Genomic DNA, 18,453 nt, shown 5'->3' with positions numbered 1-18,453 from the left:
ATACGCTCAGCGCCTTCTACATTTCCTGGTTACGAAAACAGTTATATAAAATAAAATATCAGAGATTGTGTTGGTGGAAGAAACAATACAGCTTATATTATTTTTTATGAATATAAAATAATGGAGTCCCCTTATTATTCTGACCGCTGAGTAGCCATTTTCCGGTCCCACTTTTGAAGTCTCACCACCAGCTTCGATAACCGATATCAGACAATCGATAAGGCGGCGAATGTGTTTCATCTCAGTAAACGACGCCACTTAATCCTGAATAATATTTTTATATTGAATAGTGAATAGGAAAGATTACTGTGATGGAGGAATCGCACGATTTCCAGTTTGTGCTCCCGCTGAACCCCTCGGACCTCAAGAACTCCAGTGGGGATCAGTACTACGTAAAGGAGATATTTGGCAGCGCCGAAATTCCCCAAAAGCTGCAAGGTGAGTGGCCGTTGGCGCGGTTTCCCTTTTTAAATGCGTACAGTTTTGAAACACAACCAATTGCTTATATTTTCCCACCAGAATGCAAGCGCAAAGTCCAAATGGGCGACCCTTTCTACATGTTCGACCACTTTGACATATACTACTCGGTCCTGGAGGCCCAGAGTTCCGATGCCAGCTCCAACCAGAGCCTGATGAGGTCCTTCGATCTCCTCTATTTAACTGTGGACAAGCTGTTCCAGGACCTTCAGCCACTGCTGGTGGCCAGCGAGCCCATGTCCAACCAGCAGCGCAGCAGCTACCTGAATCTCACCAAGATGACGCTCTTCCTGCAAGTGAGCCTGGTCAAAAAGATCAACAACTGTGTCCAGCAGGCGCTGCGGAATCAGCAGGTCAATGTCCAGAAAAAGCGGGCAAAGCAGGCGGATTCGCTGGAGCACTTTCCCAACTGGGACGTCAAGCGCTCCAAGTTTCTCGTGCAGCTCTTCAATGTGCTGCAGTGCCCGCTGGAGAACCTCTGGAGTCCGCCCGTCGCCGAGGATGACTTCATTTCGTGGGTATCCTCCTACTGGGTGAATCAATACAGAAAATCTAATCTACAGCCTTTTACAGATTGATGTGCGATGTCTGCTATCGAACACTTGAGCTGCAGCCGCTTCGCCCGGACAACAAGAACGTCTTTGACACTATTTTTCAGATCCTGGGCACCTCGATTAAGCGTTTTAACCAGGCCATGACCTTCCCAGTCCGAATTCTGCAGATTCTGCGCGGCACTGAGCACGCGGCCGCGTCTGTGGCCGCCGGGATTTTACTGCTGCACGAGGAGTACGGCATCTCGTCCGTGTTCTCCATTTTAATTAAGAGCATCGTGGATGCCCTGAAGCTGGACAGTGCCGACTCCACGGTGTCCAAGCACTTCTCTAATTTCCTGGCCGAGTTCTCAAGCATCGCGCCTTCGCTGATCATCCCGCATCTGGAGAAGCTGGCCGATGACCTGCTGGATTGCCAGTCGCACACGCTGCGCAATTGTGTGCTGCAGATCATCGGGGACACAGTGGTTAGCGAACTGACCTCGGAGGATCTAAGCGAGGAACTGAAGGAAGTGCGCAACGAGTTCCTCGAGCACCTGGTGGCCCACATCTTGGACATCTCGGCGCATGTGCGCTCCAAGGTGCTGAACATCTGGCACCACTTGAAAGTGCAGCATGCCATTCCGCTTAACTTCCTGACGAGGGTGTTGGACGAAGCCATCGGAAGGCTGGAGGACAAGAGCTCCCTGGTGCGGCGTGCCGCCATGCTGCTGATCAAATCCGCCCTAGAGAGCAATCCCTATTGCAGCAAACTTTCCCTGGAGGAACTGCGGGCCAAGCATGAGCACGAGGTTCTGGCCATGGAGAAACTGAATGACGTGCTCGAGGAAGAGCGCAAGCAGGAGGAGAAGCTCAACGATGAGTTCAGCACCCTGGCCCCCGAACTTCTGCCTTTCATCGAGTCTAACTTAACGGAGTGTAAGTACAAGTCAATGCTTTCGTCGACTGTAAGTTTACCATGAGATTGTAATTTTTTCAGTTCCCGACATGCAGTTCGACAAGGAAGAGAGCGACGAGACCTTGCTGGAGAGGATCGTGCCGCTGATGCGCGAAAAGAACTACAAGGATGTCATTGTTCTGGTGCGAAAGGTTGACTTTTTGGCCGGCAACCAGAACATGAGGTAAATTGCTGATCAGAAATTGGATCTTAAATATATCTGATCAACTTGGATCTTTCCTTATCTAAAACAGCTCCTTACTGAAGCACGAGGAGCATTGTGTGTATGTGCTGGCCTTGCTAAAGACATATCACCTACTGGCCGCTGGATTCAAACAGAGTGTAGGTTTCCTAACAAATAACTCGATTATATTAACTTACCAGAACTCTACTTTCAGAGCGAGGAGATGCTGCAACAGATCAAAACAGTGCAGTTCCTCAAGGACAGCATAGACTTTGCAGTTCTGGTGACATCGGCGTTCCCTAAGCTCCACGAAATGCTCATGTCCAAGACGAACACGGATGTCTTCGAAGCGGTGGATCTCTTCACCACCGGCTATATGTTTGGAATTCACGGCACAGACTCGGGAATGCAGCGCATGCTGCAGCTGGTTTGGTCATCGGACAAGGAGAAGCGTGATGCCGTATGCGATGCCTACAAGCGAGTTCTGTTCTCCACGGACCAATCGGGCCGTGCTCACGCCATCCTGGTGGTGCAAAACCTGTCCAAGTTTCTCTCGGAGATTGAGTACGGCCACTACACGGCCCTGGAGTCTCTGATGGCCGAATGGGTGTCGGGCGGTGACATCGACGCCGCTGTCATTCAAGTGCTCTTTGAGCGGTTCACTCTTAAGCTAGAGGGCACCACCAGCAACGAGTCGCGTCTTGCTCTTCAGCTCCTGATCATGGCCTCGCAATCAAAAGCCAGCATTGTTTCGGCCAACACCACCATCATCGAGGACATTGCCGCCGGAGAGCGGGTGCGCCGCGATCCTCGCATTTTCACCGGCTGTCTGCAGCTGCTGGTCAACTCGATCGATGCCAACAATAATGCCAAGTACTATAAACGCAACAACACCGATGCGGAGTTCGTGGGAAAAATCACGCGACTCTTTCTGGACTTCTTTTTTCACCAAAAGTTGTCGGATTTTGATGCTCTGGCCATGAGTGTGTTTGAGTACTACTACAGGATGTGCCAAGCGCCGGATGTGATTGCCCAGCAGTTGGTGATGACTCTGCTCAAGCGGTTCAACGAGAGCTGGCTGGTTAAGGAGGCGGCGGCAGCAGCTGCTCTGGAATCCTCCCCAGGCGAAGGGAACCAGGAGAACGTTTTGGAATCTCAGCCCGTGGAGATTCCCTACTCGCAGACCCTTCCCCTCACTCAGACTCAACCTGATAGCCAGTTCCAGTCCGATCGCAGTCTGATGCCTGTTTTTTTGGTCTCCCGTTTGGTGTTCTGTATCGGCTACATGACCATCAAGGAGATGATCTTTCTTGACATGGACATCTATAACAACATGAAGTATCGCGATGAGCTGACTGCCCTCGAAGAGCGCAAGAATCGGAATCAACAGGCAGCAGGAAGTGCACAGAATGCGGCCAGGAGGCAAACGCTCAATATGTCAGCCATGGAGGTGCGCAAGCGATTATCCGGAGTGGCGGCCGAGCCGCAGCAGGAGCCGGACGACGATTTGGTGGGGGCGACGGCCGAGGACAATATCGCAGAGGAAATTCACGGCATCTGTGAGGAAATGCTGCTGTACAGTCCCGACGCTCTGCTGGCCAAGATATCGCCATTTATCATAGATATTTGCAAGCGTCCCGGAGAATTCCGCGATGCCAAGCTGCAACAGGCTGCCAACTTGGCTCTGGCCCGCCTGATGACCGTCTCCTCCCGGTTCTGCGAGTCGAACATGAGTTTTCTGATGAACATCCTCAACCTGACGAAGAACATTCGGATTAAGTGCAACACAGTGGTGGGACTGTCGGATCTGACTTTCCGTTTCCCGAACATCATCGAGCCATGGACGGGTCACTTCTACGCCCAGCTGCACGAATCGAACACCGAGTTACGGCTGACCGCCGTCAAAATGCTGTCTCATCTGATTCTCAACGAGATGATACGTGTGAAGGGCCAAATTGCCGACATGGCGCTGTGCATTGTGGACGGCAACGAGGAGATCCGCAATATCACCAAGCAGTTCTTCAAGGAGATAGCCAACAAGTCCAACATTCTGTACAATGTTCTGCCGGACATCATCTCGCGTCTGGGCGATATCAACCTTAATCTGGACGAGGACAAGTACCGCGTGATCATGTCCTACATCCTGGGCCTCATCCAGAAGGACCGCCAGATCGAGACGCTGGTGGAGAAGCTGTGCCTACGATTCCCGGTGACCCGTGTGGAGCGCCAGTGGCGCGACATCGCATTCTGCCTCGGCCTGCTCAGCTACAACGAGCGAGCGGTGAGAAAGCTCATGGACAACATGCAGCACTACAAGGACAAGGTGCAGGTGGACGAGGTCTACCAGTCTTTCAAGCTGATCATCAGCAACACCAACAAGCTGGCCAAACCGGAACTCAAAGCCGTGGTCACCGAGTTTGAGAACCGCCTGAATGAGTGCCTGCAGGTCAACCAGGACGCATCGGCGCAACCAGGCGATCAGGCCGCTGTCACTTCAGAAGGTCAGGGCAATAGAACGCGAGGGGCCAGGACAAAGAAGGGCGGTGCCAGGGCGGCCCCCAAAAAGAAGGCTCCTGCGCGAGGACGTGGGAGGAACGCTCGCGTGGAATCCAGCTCAGATGATACTCTCAGTAGCGACAGCAGCGATTAATTAAAACTATTCTTATACAAATATCTGTCTACGAACTGCCGCATTGATAAACTTAATGAAGTTTGTAATAAATATTTATCAGCAAATTTAAACTTAAAAGGTAACAATCAAGCTGAAAAATAAACTTTTTATCAAAAACGAATCTAAAACACAGGACTCATTTCTATTATATATTTATTTTTTCAAGTCAACAAACATCTAATAAACTCTACTTAGATCAGTTTCCACATCCACCAAAAAAAAAAAAAAACGAAACAAATATTTGGTTACACTAAGCTACAGGGGTGAGGAAACAAAAACACGTAAATGGCATTAATCTAGACGGTCTGGAAGTACTAAGTTTGGTGGTTGCGTTCATGTTGCTTATGGCTTTCCAGCAGTTGAGCATTGGGCACTGTATTCACTTGATTTTCTTGCGAAAACTTTGACGAACCGCAGGACCGTCGTTTGCGGTGCTTAGCGCAATGGCAAACTGGGCGGCATAGTAGGTGATCATGATCTGGAGGCGGGCGCACGGCAGGGGCACGCCCACAAACATGGTGACCGCTATCAGGGCATCGGAGATCACAAATAATACGGCACCAATGGCGCAGAATATGGTGAGAAAGTTCCTGGAGTCCACAGCTCTAGCTAGGGATCTCCACAGCATTGTGGTTATTACGAAACAGTAGATGGGCACTCCGATTATGAGAATCTCGTCCAATTTCTGGTGCACAAAGTAAACAACTGCAAAATAAGGATTAGATTTGGTGCACTTATGAAAAATATGGAATATTTAAAGTAAAAATCTTACTTTTGAATTCAAAAATCTATACTTTACTTTTACTTAATATTTAATATTTAAATTAAATAAATATTAAATCATAATATGAATGATAACGCTTACTAAATTATGATTACATTTAAAAATATTTAAATTAAAATAGTTTCTAGTTGATCAGAGTGCCTTTGCTTTTTAGTTAAAATCAATTTGCAAATGAAAAACTTTAAAAAATTTTAATATATAATATATCAAATAACTTAAATCCGCAATGAATAATAATTTAAAACTTACAAAATGATACTGTCACATATAGGACCAATCCAATTAACCACTGTACGGGCTTCCAGCCAAAGGCGCTGATATAAAAGACATGCGCCACTGCAAAGGAGATCATTCCAAAGGGAAATAGATTTATATTGAGCAGAGCATCACCGCCGCAGGAGAAAACCAGGCCCAGAAGAATCCAGAGAGACCGACGATATCTGTTGAAAATGAATTGGTAATATAAATTACAAGAGTTGGCCTAAGTTTCTGAACTTACTCTTTTTTGAGCGATATTCCTTTGGCCACCACATAGAACATCAGGGCCACAATTGGCAGGCATTTGAGCACTGTGGTCCATAGCTCTCCCTGGGGATCCTTTCGCACCAGTGAAAAATACAGGATGAGGGTCACCAGAAATGGCACCAATTTGGGGGCCTGGGCCTTGGCCTTTAACAGAAGGAAAACTCAGGTTATAAAATGAATAAAAGAACATCTTTTAACGGCAAGCTTTGGAAAGAGTACAATATTGCCGCCTTTAAAATCATAAATTCAATTCTAAAGCTACATAGATTGTTCCACCAAATTATCATGCTATACATTTGATGTTAGGAACGAATATATCATTTAATCTTAGAAATGTGAAATGCGAACAAAAGAAAAAAATATATATATTTAATTTGTATTTTAAAAGCATGATTTTTTTTGAACAACCATTACAGAATGATTTCTGTTTCCCAGTAATTACCGCGAACTGTAAGAAAACATTTATATAAATATTGCTTTTAAATTCGATGAGGCTTCACATGTTGCTTGGACCTAAAATAGCCCAAGCGATTATCGTTAAACGGACCACGGAGGTCCAAACTAGCGATTAAGTAAATCGAACTGTTTTGGGGCTGATTAGATTAAGGCATTAGGTCTTGAAGTTGAACTTTGCTAGTCCCTCGTCAATCATTAATGGTTTTGAGGAGATCTAAATTGGCAAAGAATTAACGAATGTTATTTTTTTTTTGGGTGGGAAAAAGGGATTGCGAAGGAAAGGGCCGGTGCAGCCTTCAAACTTTCGCTTTCGGTGCAGGAGCTTTGAGAGTGCTCCAGAGAACCTGCGAGATGTGCAAGGTCAAGGACGAAGCTTTGTGTTCTTTTTATAGTTCCACTTTCTGCGGTTAGATAAAGCATCCGCAGTGCACGCACTAAAAATAATATTATTTATAATTATATATGTATAAGGAACATTCATATCACTAAAAACATAGAGGCTAACTAAATTAGCAGAACCTCAAGCACTTACAAACTGCCCGAAATCGTTCATATCCGCCGTAATTAGTGCAAATTGCAACTATTAGCGACGTCAAAAAAGTCTAGCCAAGCTGCACTTTCACACGATGCGAGCGCGGAGTCGGAAATAAACAAAATAAACTGTACAGGCCCCCCCCAGAAAGAATAACAATGGAAAAGAACACGTTGCGCACGGGCGGCCAACGTCAATAAACTGAGGCGTATAGCGTATCATATACATTTTCGATTCGCTAAAGTCCAGCGAACGCGGAAAAGTTTCCGATTTCTGGAGAGTCAAAAGTTTTCAGCCGGACATGTGGTGTGTGCAGCATATGCAGCATTCTGCAGATACACGGCACACCAGTATAGATACAGATACAGATACAGATACATTTACGGCTACAGGATGGCAGATTGATTACTTTCTACCTTTGTTGTTTGGTTGAGAGCGGGAACTGGGAGAGCACTGCTCACGCAACAGGTTAATTGAGAAGTGACCGTTGGGAATGAAGCTTTTCAGACAGCATCAAATTAAATCTATAAGATACACATGCGCAATCGCTCGCACACTCTCTTTGTATCTTCAAAACAATGCAACAATCTCTGCACACGTACACTTTCACTTGGCAAAGCTTTCTCCACGAAGCTTTGCTGGCCTCTAGACTTTTTCGCCACCTTATTTTGGCCAAAAAGTTCATTCCTTTTCGAGTTGTGGCATTTTTCAGGCGTGCGAAAATTCCTCAGTTGTACAAGAATTTTCCCCAATGATTTTAGCCACTTTAAAGTAGTGAAAATAAGGCAGGAAATCAAGTGAACAAATTCGAATATTATAATCCAGGTGAGTTTAAGCCCAAAAGTATACAATGGCTAGACCTGCAAGTGCCCCAAGTGGAAAAACCTTGTGCCAGAGCTGGAAAATTGTGTATCCATGGGGGCTTCCTGTAAGCAAATACACACTCCTGTAAAGGAACAGGAGGTGGTGAAAATTAAAGCTGACCAGTGTGACACACATTGGGTGAAAGCAGCTGGAGAAATGGCCTCCACACACTCCTCGTAAATTATGCAAAATATAATTATGGTTATGCGAAAGCAAGAGTGGGAGCCTTGCCAAGAAAGACTGGCACACACACTTGACCTCCGAGGCAAGCCACTCGAGTCGGGCACACAAGATACTGCAGGGACATGGGCCTTTGTGGGCCAGTGGGTGGCGCACGTTGCGGCCCACCCACCCATCCACCCAACCACCGCCTCACACAAGTGCACGTTGAACTTGAGAAAAGAACAGATAAAAGCCCGGGCGGAAAATGCTCGAATCAATGGCAGAATCTTAAAGGAAAAACTAGTAACATCTCAGTTGGAAATTCTATTTAGGTTGATTAAAAGACCTTAATGGGATTCACAAGTAATACAAGTGTCATTTCATGGCTTGCAATTAGCCTAAGTACTTTACCCTTACATTTTCATTACTTTCCTATTGATTGTGTCTAAAATTATGCAACAAAATGGGAAATTTTTACTTTATTTACAAGATACCAATAAAGAAGTAGATCTCTTAAACAAATATATCCAATTAAGAACTATGTAACTTTAAGCAAAAGTTTATTGAAAGCTCCTTAAAAGGAAATGGGTTTCAAAATATTAAATGATTGATTTGTTGACAATAATTGAGTTGTTAATATAGCCACCAATACCTTGACTTCTTTTCAATCCCCGAAATAGATCGAATAGAGGCCACTTGAGCGGCGAGCACGCAACATGGCGTGTCCTTTCTTCAGGCGAGCGGATTCGCTGACACGTCAGCCCTCGGTCATCGCCGAACCCGGTGGCCACTGGCCACTCGAGGACGAGGAGCTATCGGACGACGCCCTGACCCTCAAGCACCTCCAGATGGCCATTCAGCTGCTAACGGCACCGTCGAACGAGGATCTCAACACGGCAGTCACCTCGCTGGTGGCCAAGTACCGCCAGAACTGGCCCAACATTCACAAACTGTGAGTAAGAGCAATCAGATTGATTAACTATACCCTAAGCCCAATTAATTTGTTGATTTAGGTTAGCAAAAGCAACAGTTTAAGGTACTACTTTAGAACATAACGAATATATATACACGTACCATAATTAAACATCTTTAAAATGTTACAAGCAATCATTTATCTTTTTAAAAAGTGTAAAGTGGCTTAGCCTTATTCAGATATAAAAAAAGTTCACAAAGACCCCAGTTTAAGAAGCTCTGTTTAAAACCATTTCATATTGAATATGTAGTGAACTTACAAAAAGATATTGTTCATTATCTTGAATTAAATGACCAATCTCTAGATATGAATTTACTGCATTTTTTAAAAGTATTTCATACTTATCTATCTTAAAAAACTAAGAACCATTGAACTTTAATTTAAAAATTATTAAAAAGACTTTTAGATATTAATAAATAAGTGATATGACTTACATAATTGTAATCAAATGCATTAGGTTGTAATTTTCTTATATTAAATCCTCTTTGAACTTCCCTAGAAAACTGGATCCGCAAATTTTCAAGAGCTGCGCCAACTATGACTACTTGGCGGACATTCAGGAGTTGCTTCTGAAGATGGACGAGGCGAGTGCCAGCGAAATCCTGGTGCTTCTGGGTGAGGAGCTAATCACCTGTTGCTGCACGGGTATAATCGAAAGGGCCTTTCGCTGCCTGGGCACCGATCTGCAGGAGTTTCTGGGCTCCCTCGATGGGGTATACGATGTGCTGAAGCTGCAGGAGGTAGGCCACAATTAACACCCATTATATATTACTTATCAAATAAAAAACACTATAATAATCAGGAGGATGTGACCGATACTGGCTTTGTGTGTGCCGGCGAGGGAGAGCTGATCTTCACCTCGGAGCGACCGGTGATCGCCTGGCTGCTCCTGGGTTCCCTGAAGGCCCTCACCCGCATGCTCTACAAGGTGGATGTGAACATCAAGATCGAGCCCGTGGAGGGCGATGCCCGTCGCTACCGCTATCTCTTCTCGCTGGTCAAGGATAACTCACAGACCCTGCTGATGGGTCGTCCCATTAAACCGATTCCGGAAACCGTGCAGCGGAGCAACTCCAGCAATGCCTCGGACCTGCAAATGAACTCGTCCAGTTTCTGCAAGATGTTCCCCTGGCACTTCATCATGAACGAGCAGCTGGAGCTGGTGCAATTGGGCAGGGGATTCAGCAAGCTGTACAAGCCGTATATGGCGGACTTCGGATGCCAGGCGAGCACCTACTTCGATTTCAAGCGTCCCAAGGGATTGACCATGAAGTTCCGGGACATCGTGAGGCGCACCTACACGCCCTTCCTGATCGGCTTGAATAATCCGCCAGGAGCCGTGGATTTCCCGGCCATAGGGCTGGAGATCAAGGGTCAGATGGTGCACTGTCCCGAGTCGAACTCGTTGCTGTTCATTGGCTCGCCATTTTTGGACGGCCTGGATGGCCTGACCTGCAACGGACTCTTCATCTCGGACATCCCGCTGCACGACGCCACCAGGGAGGTGATCTTGGTGGGCGAGCAGGCCAGGGCGCAGGATGGATTGCGGCGGCGCATGGACAAGATCAAGAACAGCATCGAGGAGGCCAACTCGGCGGTGACCAAGGAGCGAAAGAAGAACGTCAGCCTGCTGCACCTCATCTTCCCCGCCGAGATAGCCGAGAAGTTGTGGCTGGGCTCATCCATCGACGCCAAGACCTATCCGGACGTGACGATCCTCTTCAGCGACATCGTCGGCTTCACCAGCATCTGCTCCAGGGCCACGCCCTTCATGGTGATCAGCATGCTGGAGGGCCTGTACAAGGACTTCGACGAGTTCTGTGACTTCTTCGACGTGTACAAGGTGGAGACCATCGGGGATGCCTACTGCGTGGCCAGTGGCCTCCACCGCGCCTCCAAGTTCGATGCCCACAAGGTGGCCTGGATGGCCCTCAAGATGATCGATGCCTGCTCGAAGCACATCACCCACGACGGCGAGCAAATCAAAATGAGGATCGGCCTGCACACGGGCACCGTCCTCGCGGGAGTGGTGGGCAGGAAGATGCCCCGGTACTGCCTCTTTGGGCACAGCGTCACCATCGCCAACAAGTTCGAGTCCGGCAGCGAGGCGCTCAAGATCAACGTCAGTCCAACCACCAAGGAGTAAGTCTTAAATGTTCCACATATATTATTATATTATTTTGTTTAAATTGCATTTAGTTTATTTTGTGATATTTATTTAACTCCGCTTGATCCAAAGGTGATTAAATTCTTTAGGTAGTCACAATAGCCTAAAACTTTTATATAGGCTTATGAAGAAATAGGATTTTTAACTTTCTAAAAAAATATTTAATACTTAGTTTAAATTTGCGGTTGACTTAAAATTGTTCGAAAAATTAAAGAAGGATATTTTAATGATCAATTAAATGGAACTTTAAACTAAATCAATATTCAAACAACTATAGATTTGAAACAACAATTATTTTTGTTGATCAAATTTGAACCCCATAATAATGACGAATTTTGCTTATTTCCAATGGTTAATTAAAAAACTCGAAGTAAATTAATTTTCAAATAATATTAGATTTTGAAGAACAATTATTTCCTTGGATAAAATTTAAACTTTATTCATAATAATGACGATCTTATACATGTGTATACTCATTGATAAAAGTAACTCAAAATAAATCATATTCAAACAATTTTAGATTTGAAACATAAAAATTTCAATTGGCAAAATTAGTTCTCTGTTCATTAAAACCTTTTTACATTTATTAAAATCTGGTACAAGTTTCTTAGTTGTTTTGTGTAAAATATTTCTGAACCTATTGCTCTCTATTTTTAGCTGGCTTACCAAGCACGATCGCTTTGAATTTGACCTGCAGCCGCGGGATCCCTCGTTCCTGCCCAAGGAGTTCCCCAATCCGGGTGGAACCGAGACCTGCTACTTCCTGGAGAGCTTCCGAAATCCGGCTTTGGACCGCGGACTGCCGCTGGTGGAGCACATCGATGTGGCCATGAAGACCATATCGGAGGGCGGCGATGCTTAGGTAGCTTGGGCAGCTCAGGATCCCCGATCCGTAACCCCAAACCTTCCAATTGACCCCCACACGCTCAGTAGTCGTAGTTCGGTGCACTTGTATTGTGGTTTTGCCTGTTGCCCTGCTTAGCCTATAAAACAATTAACTATGGTTGCATTCCAGCACAATAGATGAACACACACTTTATTTTGGGTTGGGGGTTGGGACTATTTTGGATCTTAGGCGGCGGCCTTCTTCTTGGCCTCCTCCTGCTTGGCCTTGACAAAGGCCTTGACCTTGTCGCCGATCTTGCTGGCCATCATGCACTGGTGTCCGCGGAAGGCCCACACGTCCGTGGGACTCTTCTGCGCATTATCATCGATGCAGCCTTGGGCAATCTGGAGGGCCTCCTCCTCGGACAGGTCCATCTTGAACTGCTTGGCCAGGCGGTCGGCATGGTAGCCCTGCTCGCTGCAGAAGATCTCCAACTTGGTGGCCGTGCAGGCCAGATACTGGCGCACATCGGGCTCGTCGGGGAAGACCAGGTTCTTCAACTGGGAAATCTGGTCTCCGCTCAGGGGAGTCTCCTTCAGGCACTCCACCCGGATGTTCCTGATCTCCTCGCCAGTCTTGGGCTTCCACTCATCGGCATGGGCCTATTTAAAATACGATTCAAACAATTAGTTATCAGTTTAATCTATTTCAAAGTCGAACATTTAACCCCAACTAAGTAGTAAAAAAAATAGTTATATAATCAAACAAAGTATTCCAGTAAACAAGTTTTAATTAAAATATCACTGGCATTAATATAGTCTAAAAACAACTTCGTAGACAACTATAAGAAAAATGTATGATTCACTGTTTATTTTCTGTATTCTATTAAATTGGTTTATAAAATCTTTTAGCCAGTATAAGATTGCAACAATATAATATGATAAATTCATTAAATTATATTCAGATTCTAAAGCACTTTTACTTTAATATTTTGCTATTATACATATATGTTATTTTTCGCAAGGATTTGAACAGGTATTTCTTTTCGTACTGTTTTTATAAAATATTTTAGCTTATTGTAAGCTTATGTAAATTTCCAGTTATGAGTAGTTCGCCTCTGTTACTTTTTATTGAATATATTATATACACACCACAGCGCACAGGGCCAGAGCGACGATTAGATACTTGAGCATATTGGATTATAGTTATATTGTACGATCGCGTTGTAGATGAAGTTCTGAACTGAAGCGCCGTCGGCTAAGTACCCGGCTTTATAGCTACGCCACTGGTGATCGCTAATCGCCGATCGCTCCATGTCTATATGTCTATATAGCATAGAAAATGCTCTCCCCAGATTCTCTGTGTCAAGAGTTCACCGGCTTATCGCTCCAGTCCAGTTCCCAAACACATTGTTTAATTGCATCCCCGCCAGCTGATAAATCTCGAAAGAAACCCAGACTTACCCAGACTGGAATCGAACATTTGCTCAGCTCTATGTGCTATGCAAAACTTGATTGTTGATTAACTTGTTTATTAAATAGATTTTGTGATTATGCAGTGCTTACTATTGCCAGTAGTGCTTCGAACTAAAGCTTTAGTTGCTGATATTGAGTTCCTGATATTGAGTCACCAGTTATCTTCACGTTAAATCACTCATCTGGTGGAAAACTATTTCCTGTTTCGTAGCATAAATAATGTGTTGTGTGTTTATTCTCTCTATGAGATGAGTTTCCAGATGGTTTTTATAGTTTAATCTGCACTTGAGCAACAATTGGGTTTTCTTTTATAAATTCATTAGAGATCTTTTGATTAAAACAAATTAACAATATTTTTTGTATATTCATAACTTTTTGATAAAACAGAAGGAAAAACAATTACTTAGTCGTATTTTTGGCTTTTATCCTCTGATAAAGGAGTTCTAACCAGGTTTTGGAGAACTATTAAGATCATTTTTAATAATAAGCACCAAATAAACAGTATTTAACGTTTTTTTGCGATTATAATTTCTCTGTATAAAACGGCAACATTCAAAATCAGCGTTTCGTCATGACATTGCACTTGACCCCTTATCAGTTCTCTGGGGTAAGCCAAACCCCCGATTTTTGAAATAGCGACGCACATAGTAAATAGCTAATGCTGATAACAGGAATCGCTAGCCGCTTTCACCCATTTAAAAATGAGGAGCCATCCAAGTGGCCAACTGTCAATTCGACGGCCATTATGCAACCCCATGCAGTATTTAATTAAATCAAATAAAATTCACAGCTGGCCGTCGAGTTCAAAATTAAATACGGCCGCAGGCGACCGAGAGATGTCATTACTATGGGATGATTTCGAGCACTATATTATGTGTATATGTTGGATAGTAGTTGGGTAAGGCGAAAACCCGATGGTTCGCTGGGAACCACGCGCCCTTTAACTAATAACAGTTGCCTCAAAGGGGCGAACTGCTCTTCACAACTATTATTATTATTCAAAGAAGGCGAGTCCTTAACTGAGGGTTAGATAGCGGGGTTAAAAAACAGCGAACACGTCGAGTAGGTCGCAATCGGAAACAGTGTTTATGCGAGTACCCCAAACAATGGTCATGATTACCATCGCCCTGGAGTTCTCAATTTCTCTCCCCCGGCATTGTGTTATTGTTGTGTTATTAGAAAAATTATACAAAATATATATATATGCAGGCTGTTGGGTGAAAATTATATTAACACCGTGAAGAGCGTGTCAATGGCCAAAGTCAGGAAGAGAATGTTTTGGATATCTCAAATTACTGGGCTGAGAAAGGGGATTTAGATTGGAAAAATGCAGTTAACGATTACATAATCGGCCTGTTGGCGGTGTCAAATGTTTGGCTGCCGGAATTCGCAATACTGTATAAATTGTGAGCCCCCTGAGCCTTTTATTGTTTGAAATTTGAGTTTCCTGTAGGCATTCGAACTGAGAATGTGATATGAAGTTTTTTGTGAGGCTGATTTCAGGTAATTTTGGACATGTGGCGTGTGTCATGTGAGAAGGTTTGCTTCGGCCAAATCATTTTGTCACAATATTAGCACGAAATCTGTAGCAAAATATATTGTTACTAAATAAAGAACGAAATGAATTAAAAGGTTATTATTTGGGATTTTACTTTGTACCAAAAATAAATTGTCATTCCTATTATTTTGACCCCAACTGTGCGCATCTGCATATGACAGTACACAATTCTAGCAACTTGTCACCAGAGATTTCAGTTAACAAAATGGCAGCCCACCAGCCGCACACAAAGTTTCCTTGAACTTTTAACAAAATTTCACGTTTCCATGGGTTTCCGGTCGGTGTTTTCTTTTTCTTCACTTTTTTTTTCTTTGCCTTTCCCGCAAGAGGAAGACTTCCGCCGCAAGAAAAGCAAAATGTAATTTCATGGCTCGCTGAACGAATCCGAATACAAGAGAGTTCAAAGTTTCAGCTTTTGGCCAGGCCAAAGGAGCAACAGAGATGGAGCGAGAGAGAGAGAGAGAGAGACTGTCACAGGATGCTGGCAGGACTTGAAAGCGCAGGAAGTTATTTAATGAGATTTTCTTTGCGTCAAAGATAAGTCGAAGGAGCAGCAATCCCAAAGCCTGCAATCTTGTAAAACAATATGCAAAACACGCGGGCGGGGCTGGTGTCTCTATCTGTGATTGTTATTGTCGAGCTGAGAGAGGCGAGCTGAAAAGGATAAGCCCAGGACGAAGGATGAAGGACGAACGACAATTGTTGCACACACTCGAAATTAAATTAACTTTTTTCGACCCTGTCCATTTTGGAGTGCCGCCGTCGCCTGCATTGTTCAAAACCAACTGCCGCTGACAGTTCCAAGTTCCGAAGGGGAAGTTGGGAGGGCATTCCGACCTGGCTAACCCAAACAAGACCCACTAGAGACCTTACAGAACTAGAGACAATCAACTCCAACGATTGCTCAAATATTGGCTTGGGGTCGCGGCACCAAAAAAAAGAAACCATAACCGAAAACCGAAAACCGACATCCAAAAACCAAAAAAACCAAACACAAAGCAAACAAATCGCAATCGAATTGTATGAATGGGGCAATGACGCAAGGAAATCTCATTAGCCGCATGTCTTCAAGTTTCAGTTTTAATTTTGTACAATATCTCGGTGTGTGTCGTGGTAAAAAGATCTTTCTCTGTATATATTATTTCGGGGGTCTTGATCAAATAATTTTGCGGCCACTGCATGTTAAATATTTGTCAACATTTTAAGGCACTTTTCCATTGTTCCCCCTCCAGATACTCCTCCTCCTTTTTGTTTTTTTGTCTTACCCACTGAATCAGAAGCAGTTGAGTTGGCCACTTGAGATGTCCGTCGGAGTCATCAAAAGAGCCCAGAGATGCGAGTGTGTGGCACACAGAGCGGTGGTCAAGACCCTGGTTAAGTAAAGTAGCAATGATCCCGGAGTGATTTCAACTTTCCTCCTCAAAAGGGCCCTGCCAACGGCTACTTATTACACCGCCAACAACACATGCGTATCTTCAATTTGCGCCCAAGATCAGCATTTCCTTTACTCGATCTCACAGTCAATTTTAAATACCCTTATTAAATACCCTTTACAATTATTATTAGTTTGATTTTCTTTTAACTACTTTACTATGTTTATTGGGGGTTGTTAGCGCCTATAAAAATTATTATAATGGATTAAAAGTTTTATACATTTTTAAAACAACTAGAATAATATTGGTTTTCCCTTAATTTCAAATATTTTAATTTCTTAAAAGTGTTTTGAAATTATTGTTTTCATAATATGTATGTAATAAAATTAAAACAAAATTATTTCAAAATTAAAATGAACTGTCTGCATTCCTGACAAGACAATGGTTTTTTGTTTGTTTATCCGTTTTCTAGAACCTATCTGTATTTCTGGCTTGCAAAGTAGGGTATTTATAAATCCATTCATCTCTTTTGATTGATTTCCATTTCTTGCTATGATTTTTTGTTGATTTCATTTCCATTGTTGTTGCCATGCTGCGCATGTTGCCTTGGCTGTTGATTATTATTTTGTGCCACTGTGTGCGCGCCTTATATTGTTTGTACTGGACCGCCGCCTGTTCCTCCCCCTGCCCCCCACCGTATCGCCTCCCCCTGCCCAAGCCACTCCCCTTCCGCCTTCAGGGACCCGCTCAAGCGTGAAGAGAGACAGCCAAGCCGACGACATAATGGACATGTTTCAGCTTTTGTTGTTCGCAGTACACAGAGGACAAAAAAGGAGGAAATTGGTTTAAAATTGTTTAGATACCCACAAATTATAGGGATTTTCTCTGAAACGTATAAACTAAAGTGGTCAATGAGGGATCTTAGATTTACAATTTTAAACTACTAAGCTTGCGCCCTTCTAAAACAATATTAAAACTTTTAGTTCTTTAGCAAAGTCAAAAGTTACAAACACCCACTTTAAACTGTTAACTTAACTTTATTGTGTTTAATAGGCCAATAAAATTCTTAGGACATTTTGTTTCTTTTTAAGGACCTTGTTTTAATTGTTGAATTCAAATAATTTTATGAACGAAAGAGTGAGTGTTATACTTAATAAGTTTCTATACCAATTTTTATATGAAATGTTAAAGTTTTATATATATTTCTCTCAGTGGAGCAACAACAACAAAGTAAGTTGTCATCTCCAGCGCTGCTCAACTAATTTGCATATTTGGTCGCAGTAAAAACACTTTATAAGTGGCCACCCAGGGCAGCTTGTTTCCGCGCGTGTGTGCGTGTGTGAATGAGTCTGTGTATATAGGCGTACTTTAAACAAAGTTAAAATGCGAGAAATTGGCCCTGCGCAAAACACCAGTAGCTCCACGGTAGCAGCAACACCAGCAACAGCAGTAACTTCTAGCCATTTACTGTTGCCAAGAACTGTGACCTGGCCAAAGAGACGAAGTCAGTGGATCTGGAACTGCCCCCTGTTTTAGTGAGAGTGAGTGTGTATGTGTGTGGAGGTCCTTAGGCTACCTACACACATATACACCACATCACAGACAGACTGGAAACTTGTTTCTTTTGGCCAACTTGTACAACATTGTTGCCGCTTTATGTTCTTCTTTTTGCAGAGTGTATGTGTGAGAGGCATGGCTCCGCCCCTTCTTGTAGGCGGAGTCTCTCCAAGAGAGCGGAAGAATCCCACGGAGAGGAACTCAAAAAAAGCAGAGCGAGAGAGAGAGAGAGGCAGAACATTTCCTGCGGAGAGCGAGAGATTCAAGCGCGCGCAATGTAATGTCGCTGCTTCTTTCGCACACGTGACTGTCTCGTTTGTTCAACACTCGTACACAGTTTGTTTCAATTGCAATTATTTTGTAACATTCCAATAGGCCAGA

At 43.9% G+C, this 18,453-nt stretch overlaps 4 protein-coding genes across 5 annotated transcripts; 2 read left to right on the top strand and 2 right to left on the bottom strand.

The window, feature by feature from the left end:
• Positions 1-218: 218 nt before the first annotated feature.
• Positions 219-4,935, top strand: LOC128252909 (condensin complex subunit 1). Its single transcript, XM_052981108.1, has 6 exons — positions 219-438; positions 520-991; positions 1,051-1,946; positions 2,008-2,149; positions 2,220-2,307; positions 2,364-4,935. Exons 1-6 carry the CDS (start codon positions 312-314, stop codon positions 4,797-4,799), a joined length of 4,161 nt encoding a protein of 1,386 aa, XP_052837068.1. The 5' UTR covers positions 219-311; the 3' UTR covers positions 4,800-4,935.
• Positions 4,936-5,049: 114 nt separating this feature from the next.
• LOC128252912 (lysoplasmalogenase-like protein TMEM86A) lies at positions 5,050-7,336 on the bottom strand. Its single transcript, XM_052981113.1, has 4 exons — positions 7,118-7,336; positions 6,104-6,273; positions 5,854-6,044; positions 5,050-5,525 (listed from the first exon to the last, which is right to left on the bottom strand). Exons 1-4 carry the CDS (start codon positions 7,136-7,138, stop codon positions 5,200-5,202), a joined length of 708 nt encoding a protein of 235 aa, XP_052837073.1. The 5' UTR covers positions 7,139-7,336; the 3' UTR covers positions 5,050-5,199.
• On the top strand, positions 5,921-12,305 carry LOC128252910 (head-specific guanylate cyclase). 2 transcript variants are annotated; one of them, XM_052981111.1, is made up of 5 exons: positions 5,921-6,061; positions 8,824-9,095; positions 9,616-9,856; positions 9,919-11,258; positions 11,941-12,305. In XM_052981111.1, the coding sequence occupies exons 2-5, from the start codon at positions 8,860-8,862 to the stop codon at positions 12,143-12,145; spliced, it is 2,022 nt and encodes a 673-aa protein (XP_052837071.1). In that variant the 5' UTR covers positions 5,921-6,061; positions 8,824-8,859; the 3' UTR covers positions 12,146-12,305. The 2 variants fall into 2 exon arrangements, with proteins under 2 accessions (XP_052837071.1, XP_052837069.1); XM_052981109.1 differs by lacking the exon at positions 5,921-6,061 and adding an exon at positions 7,793-7,942.
• LOC128252913 (general odorant-binding protein 99a) lies at positions 12,283-13,419 on the bottom strand. Its single transcript, XM_052981114.1, has 2 exons — positions 13,261-13,419; positions 12,283-12,771 (listed from the first exon to the last, which is right to left on the bottom strand). Exons 1-2 carry the CDS (start codon positions 13,300-13,302, stop codon positions 12,355-12,357), a joined length of 459 nt encoding a protein of 152 aa, XP_052837074.1. The 5' UTR covers positions 13,303-13,419; the 3' UTR covers positions 12,283-12,354.
• Between the last annotated feature and the right edge of the window lie 5,034 nt (positions 13,420-18,453).

Source organism: Drosophila gunungcola, chromosome 3R, assembly GCF_025200985.1.
Source record: "Drosophila gunungcola strain Sukarami chromosome 3R, Dgunungcola_SK_2, whole genome shotgun sequence".
Lineage (NCBI taxonomy): Eukaryota > Metazoa > Arthropoda > Insecta > Diptera > Drosophilidae > Drosophila > Drosophila gunungcola.
Note: the sequence above shows the minus strand (reverse complement) of the source record. Positions and strands in the feature narration are given on the sequence as shown.

What these genes read in the sequence shown, in the direction of transcription:
- LOC128252909 (XM_052981108.1), top strand. Translation starts at nt 312, where the DNA reads ATGGAGGAATCGCACGATTTCCAGTTTGTGCTCCCGCTGAACCCCTCG. An exon ending in GCCGAGGATGACTTCATTTC is followed by an intron (nt 992 to 1,050) that starts GTGGGTATCCTC and finishes AGCCTTTTACAG; the next exon opens with ATTGATGTGCGATGTCTGCT. An exon ending in GCCGGCAACCAGAACATGAG is followed by an intron (nt 2,150 to 2,219) that starts GTAAATTGCTGA and finishes TATCTAAAACAG; the next exon opens with CTCCTTACTGAAGCACGAGG.
- LOC128252912 (XM_052981113.1), bottom strand. Translation starts at nt 7,138, where the DNA reads ATGAACGATTTCGGGCAGTTT. An exon ending in TGAACGATTTCGGGCAGTTT is followed by an intron (nt 6,274 to 7,117) that starts GTAAGTGCTTGA and finishes CTTCTGTTAAAG; the next exon opens with GCCAAGGCCCAGGCCCCCAA. An exon ending in ATATGTGACAGTATCATTTT is followed by an intron (nt 5,526 to 5,853) that starts GTAAGTTTTAAA and finishes CTTATTTTGCAG; the next exon opens with TTGTTTACTTTGTGCACCAG.
- LOC128252910 (XM_052981111.1), top strand. Translation starts at nt 8,860, where the DNA reads ATGGCGTGTCCTTTCTTCAGGCGAGCGGATTCGCTGACACGTCAGCCC. An exon ending in TGGCCCAACATTCACAAACT is followed by an intron (nt 9,096 to 9,615) that starts GTGAGTAAGAGC and finishes GAACTTCCCTAG; the next exon opens with AAAACTGGATCCGCAAATTT. An exon ending in GTCAGTCCAACCACCAAGGA is followed by an intron (nt 11,259 to 11,940) that starts GTAAGTCTTAAA and finishes CTCTATTTTTAG; the next exon opens with CTGGCTTACCAAGCACGATC.
- LOC128252913 (XM_052981114.1), bottom strand. Translation starts at nt 13,302, where the DNA reads ATGCTCAAGTATCTAATCGTCGCTCTGGCCCTGTGCGCTGTG. An exon ending in CTCTGGCCCTGTGCGCTGTG is followed by an intron (nt 12,772 to 13,260) that starts GTGTGTATATAA and finishes TATTTTAAATAG; the next exon opens with GCCCATGCCGATGAGTGGAA.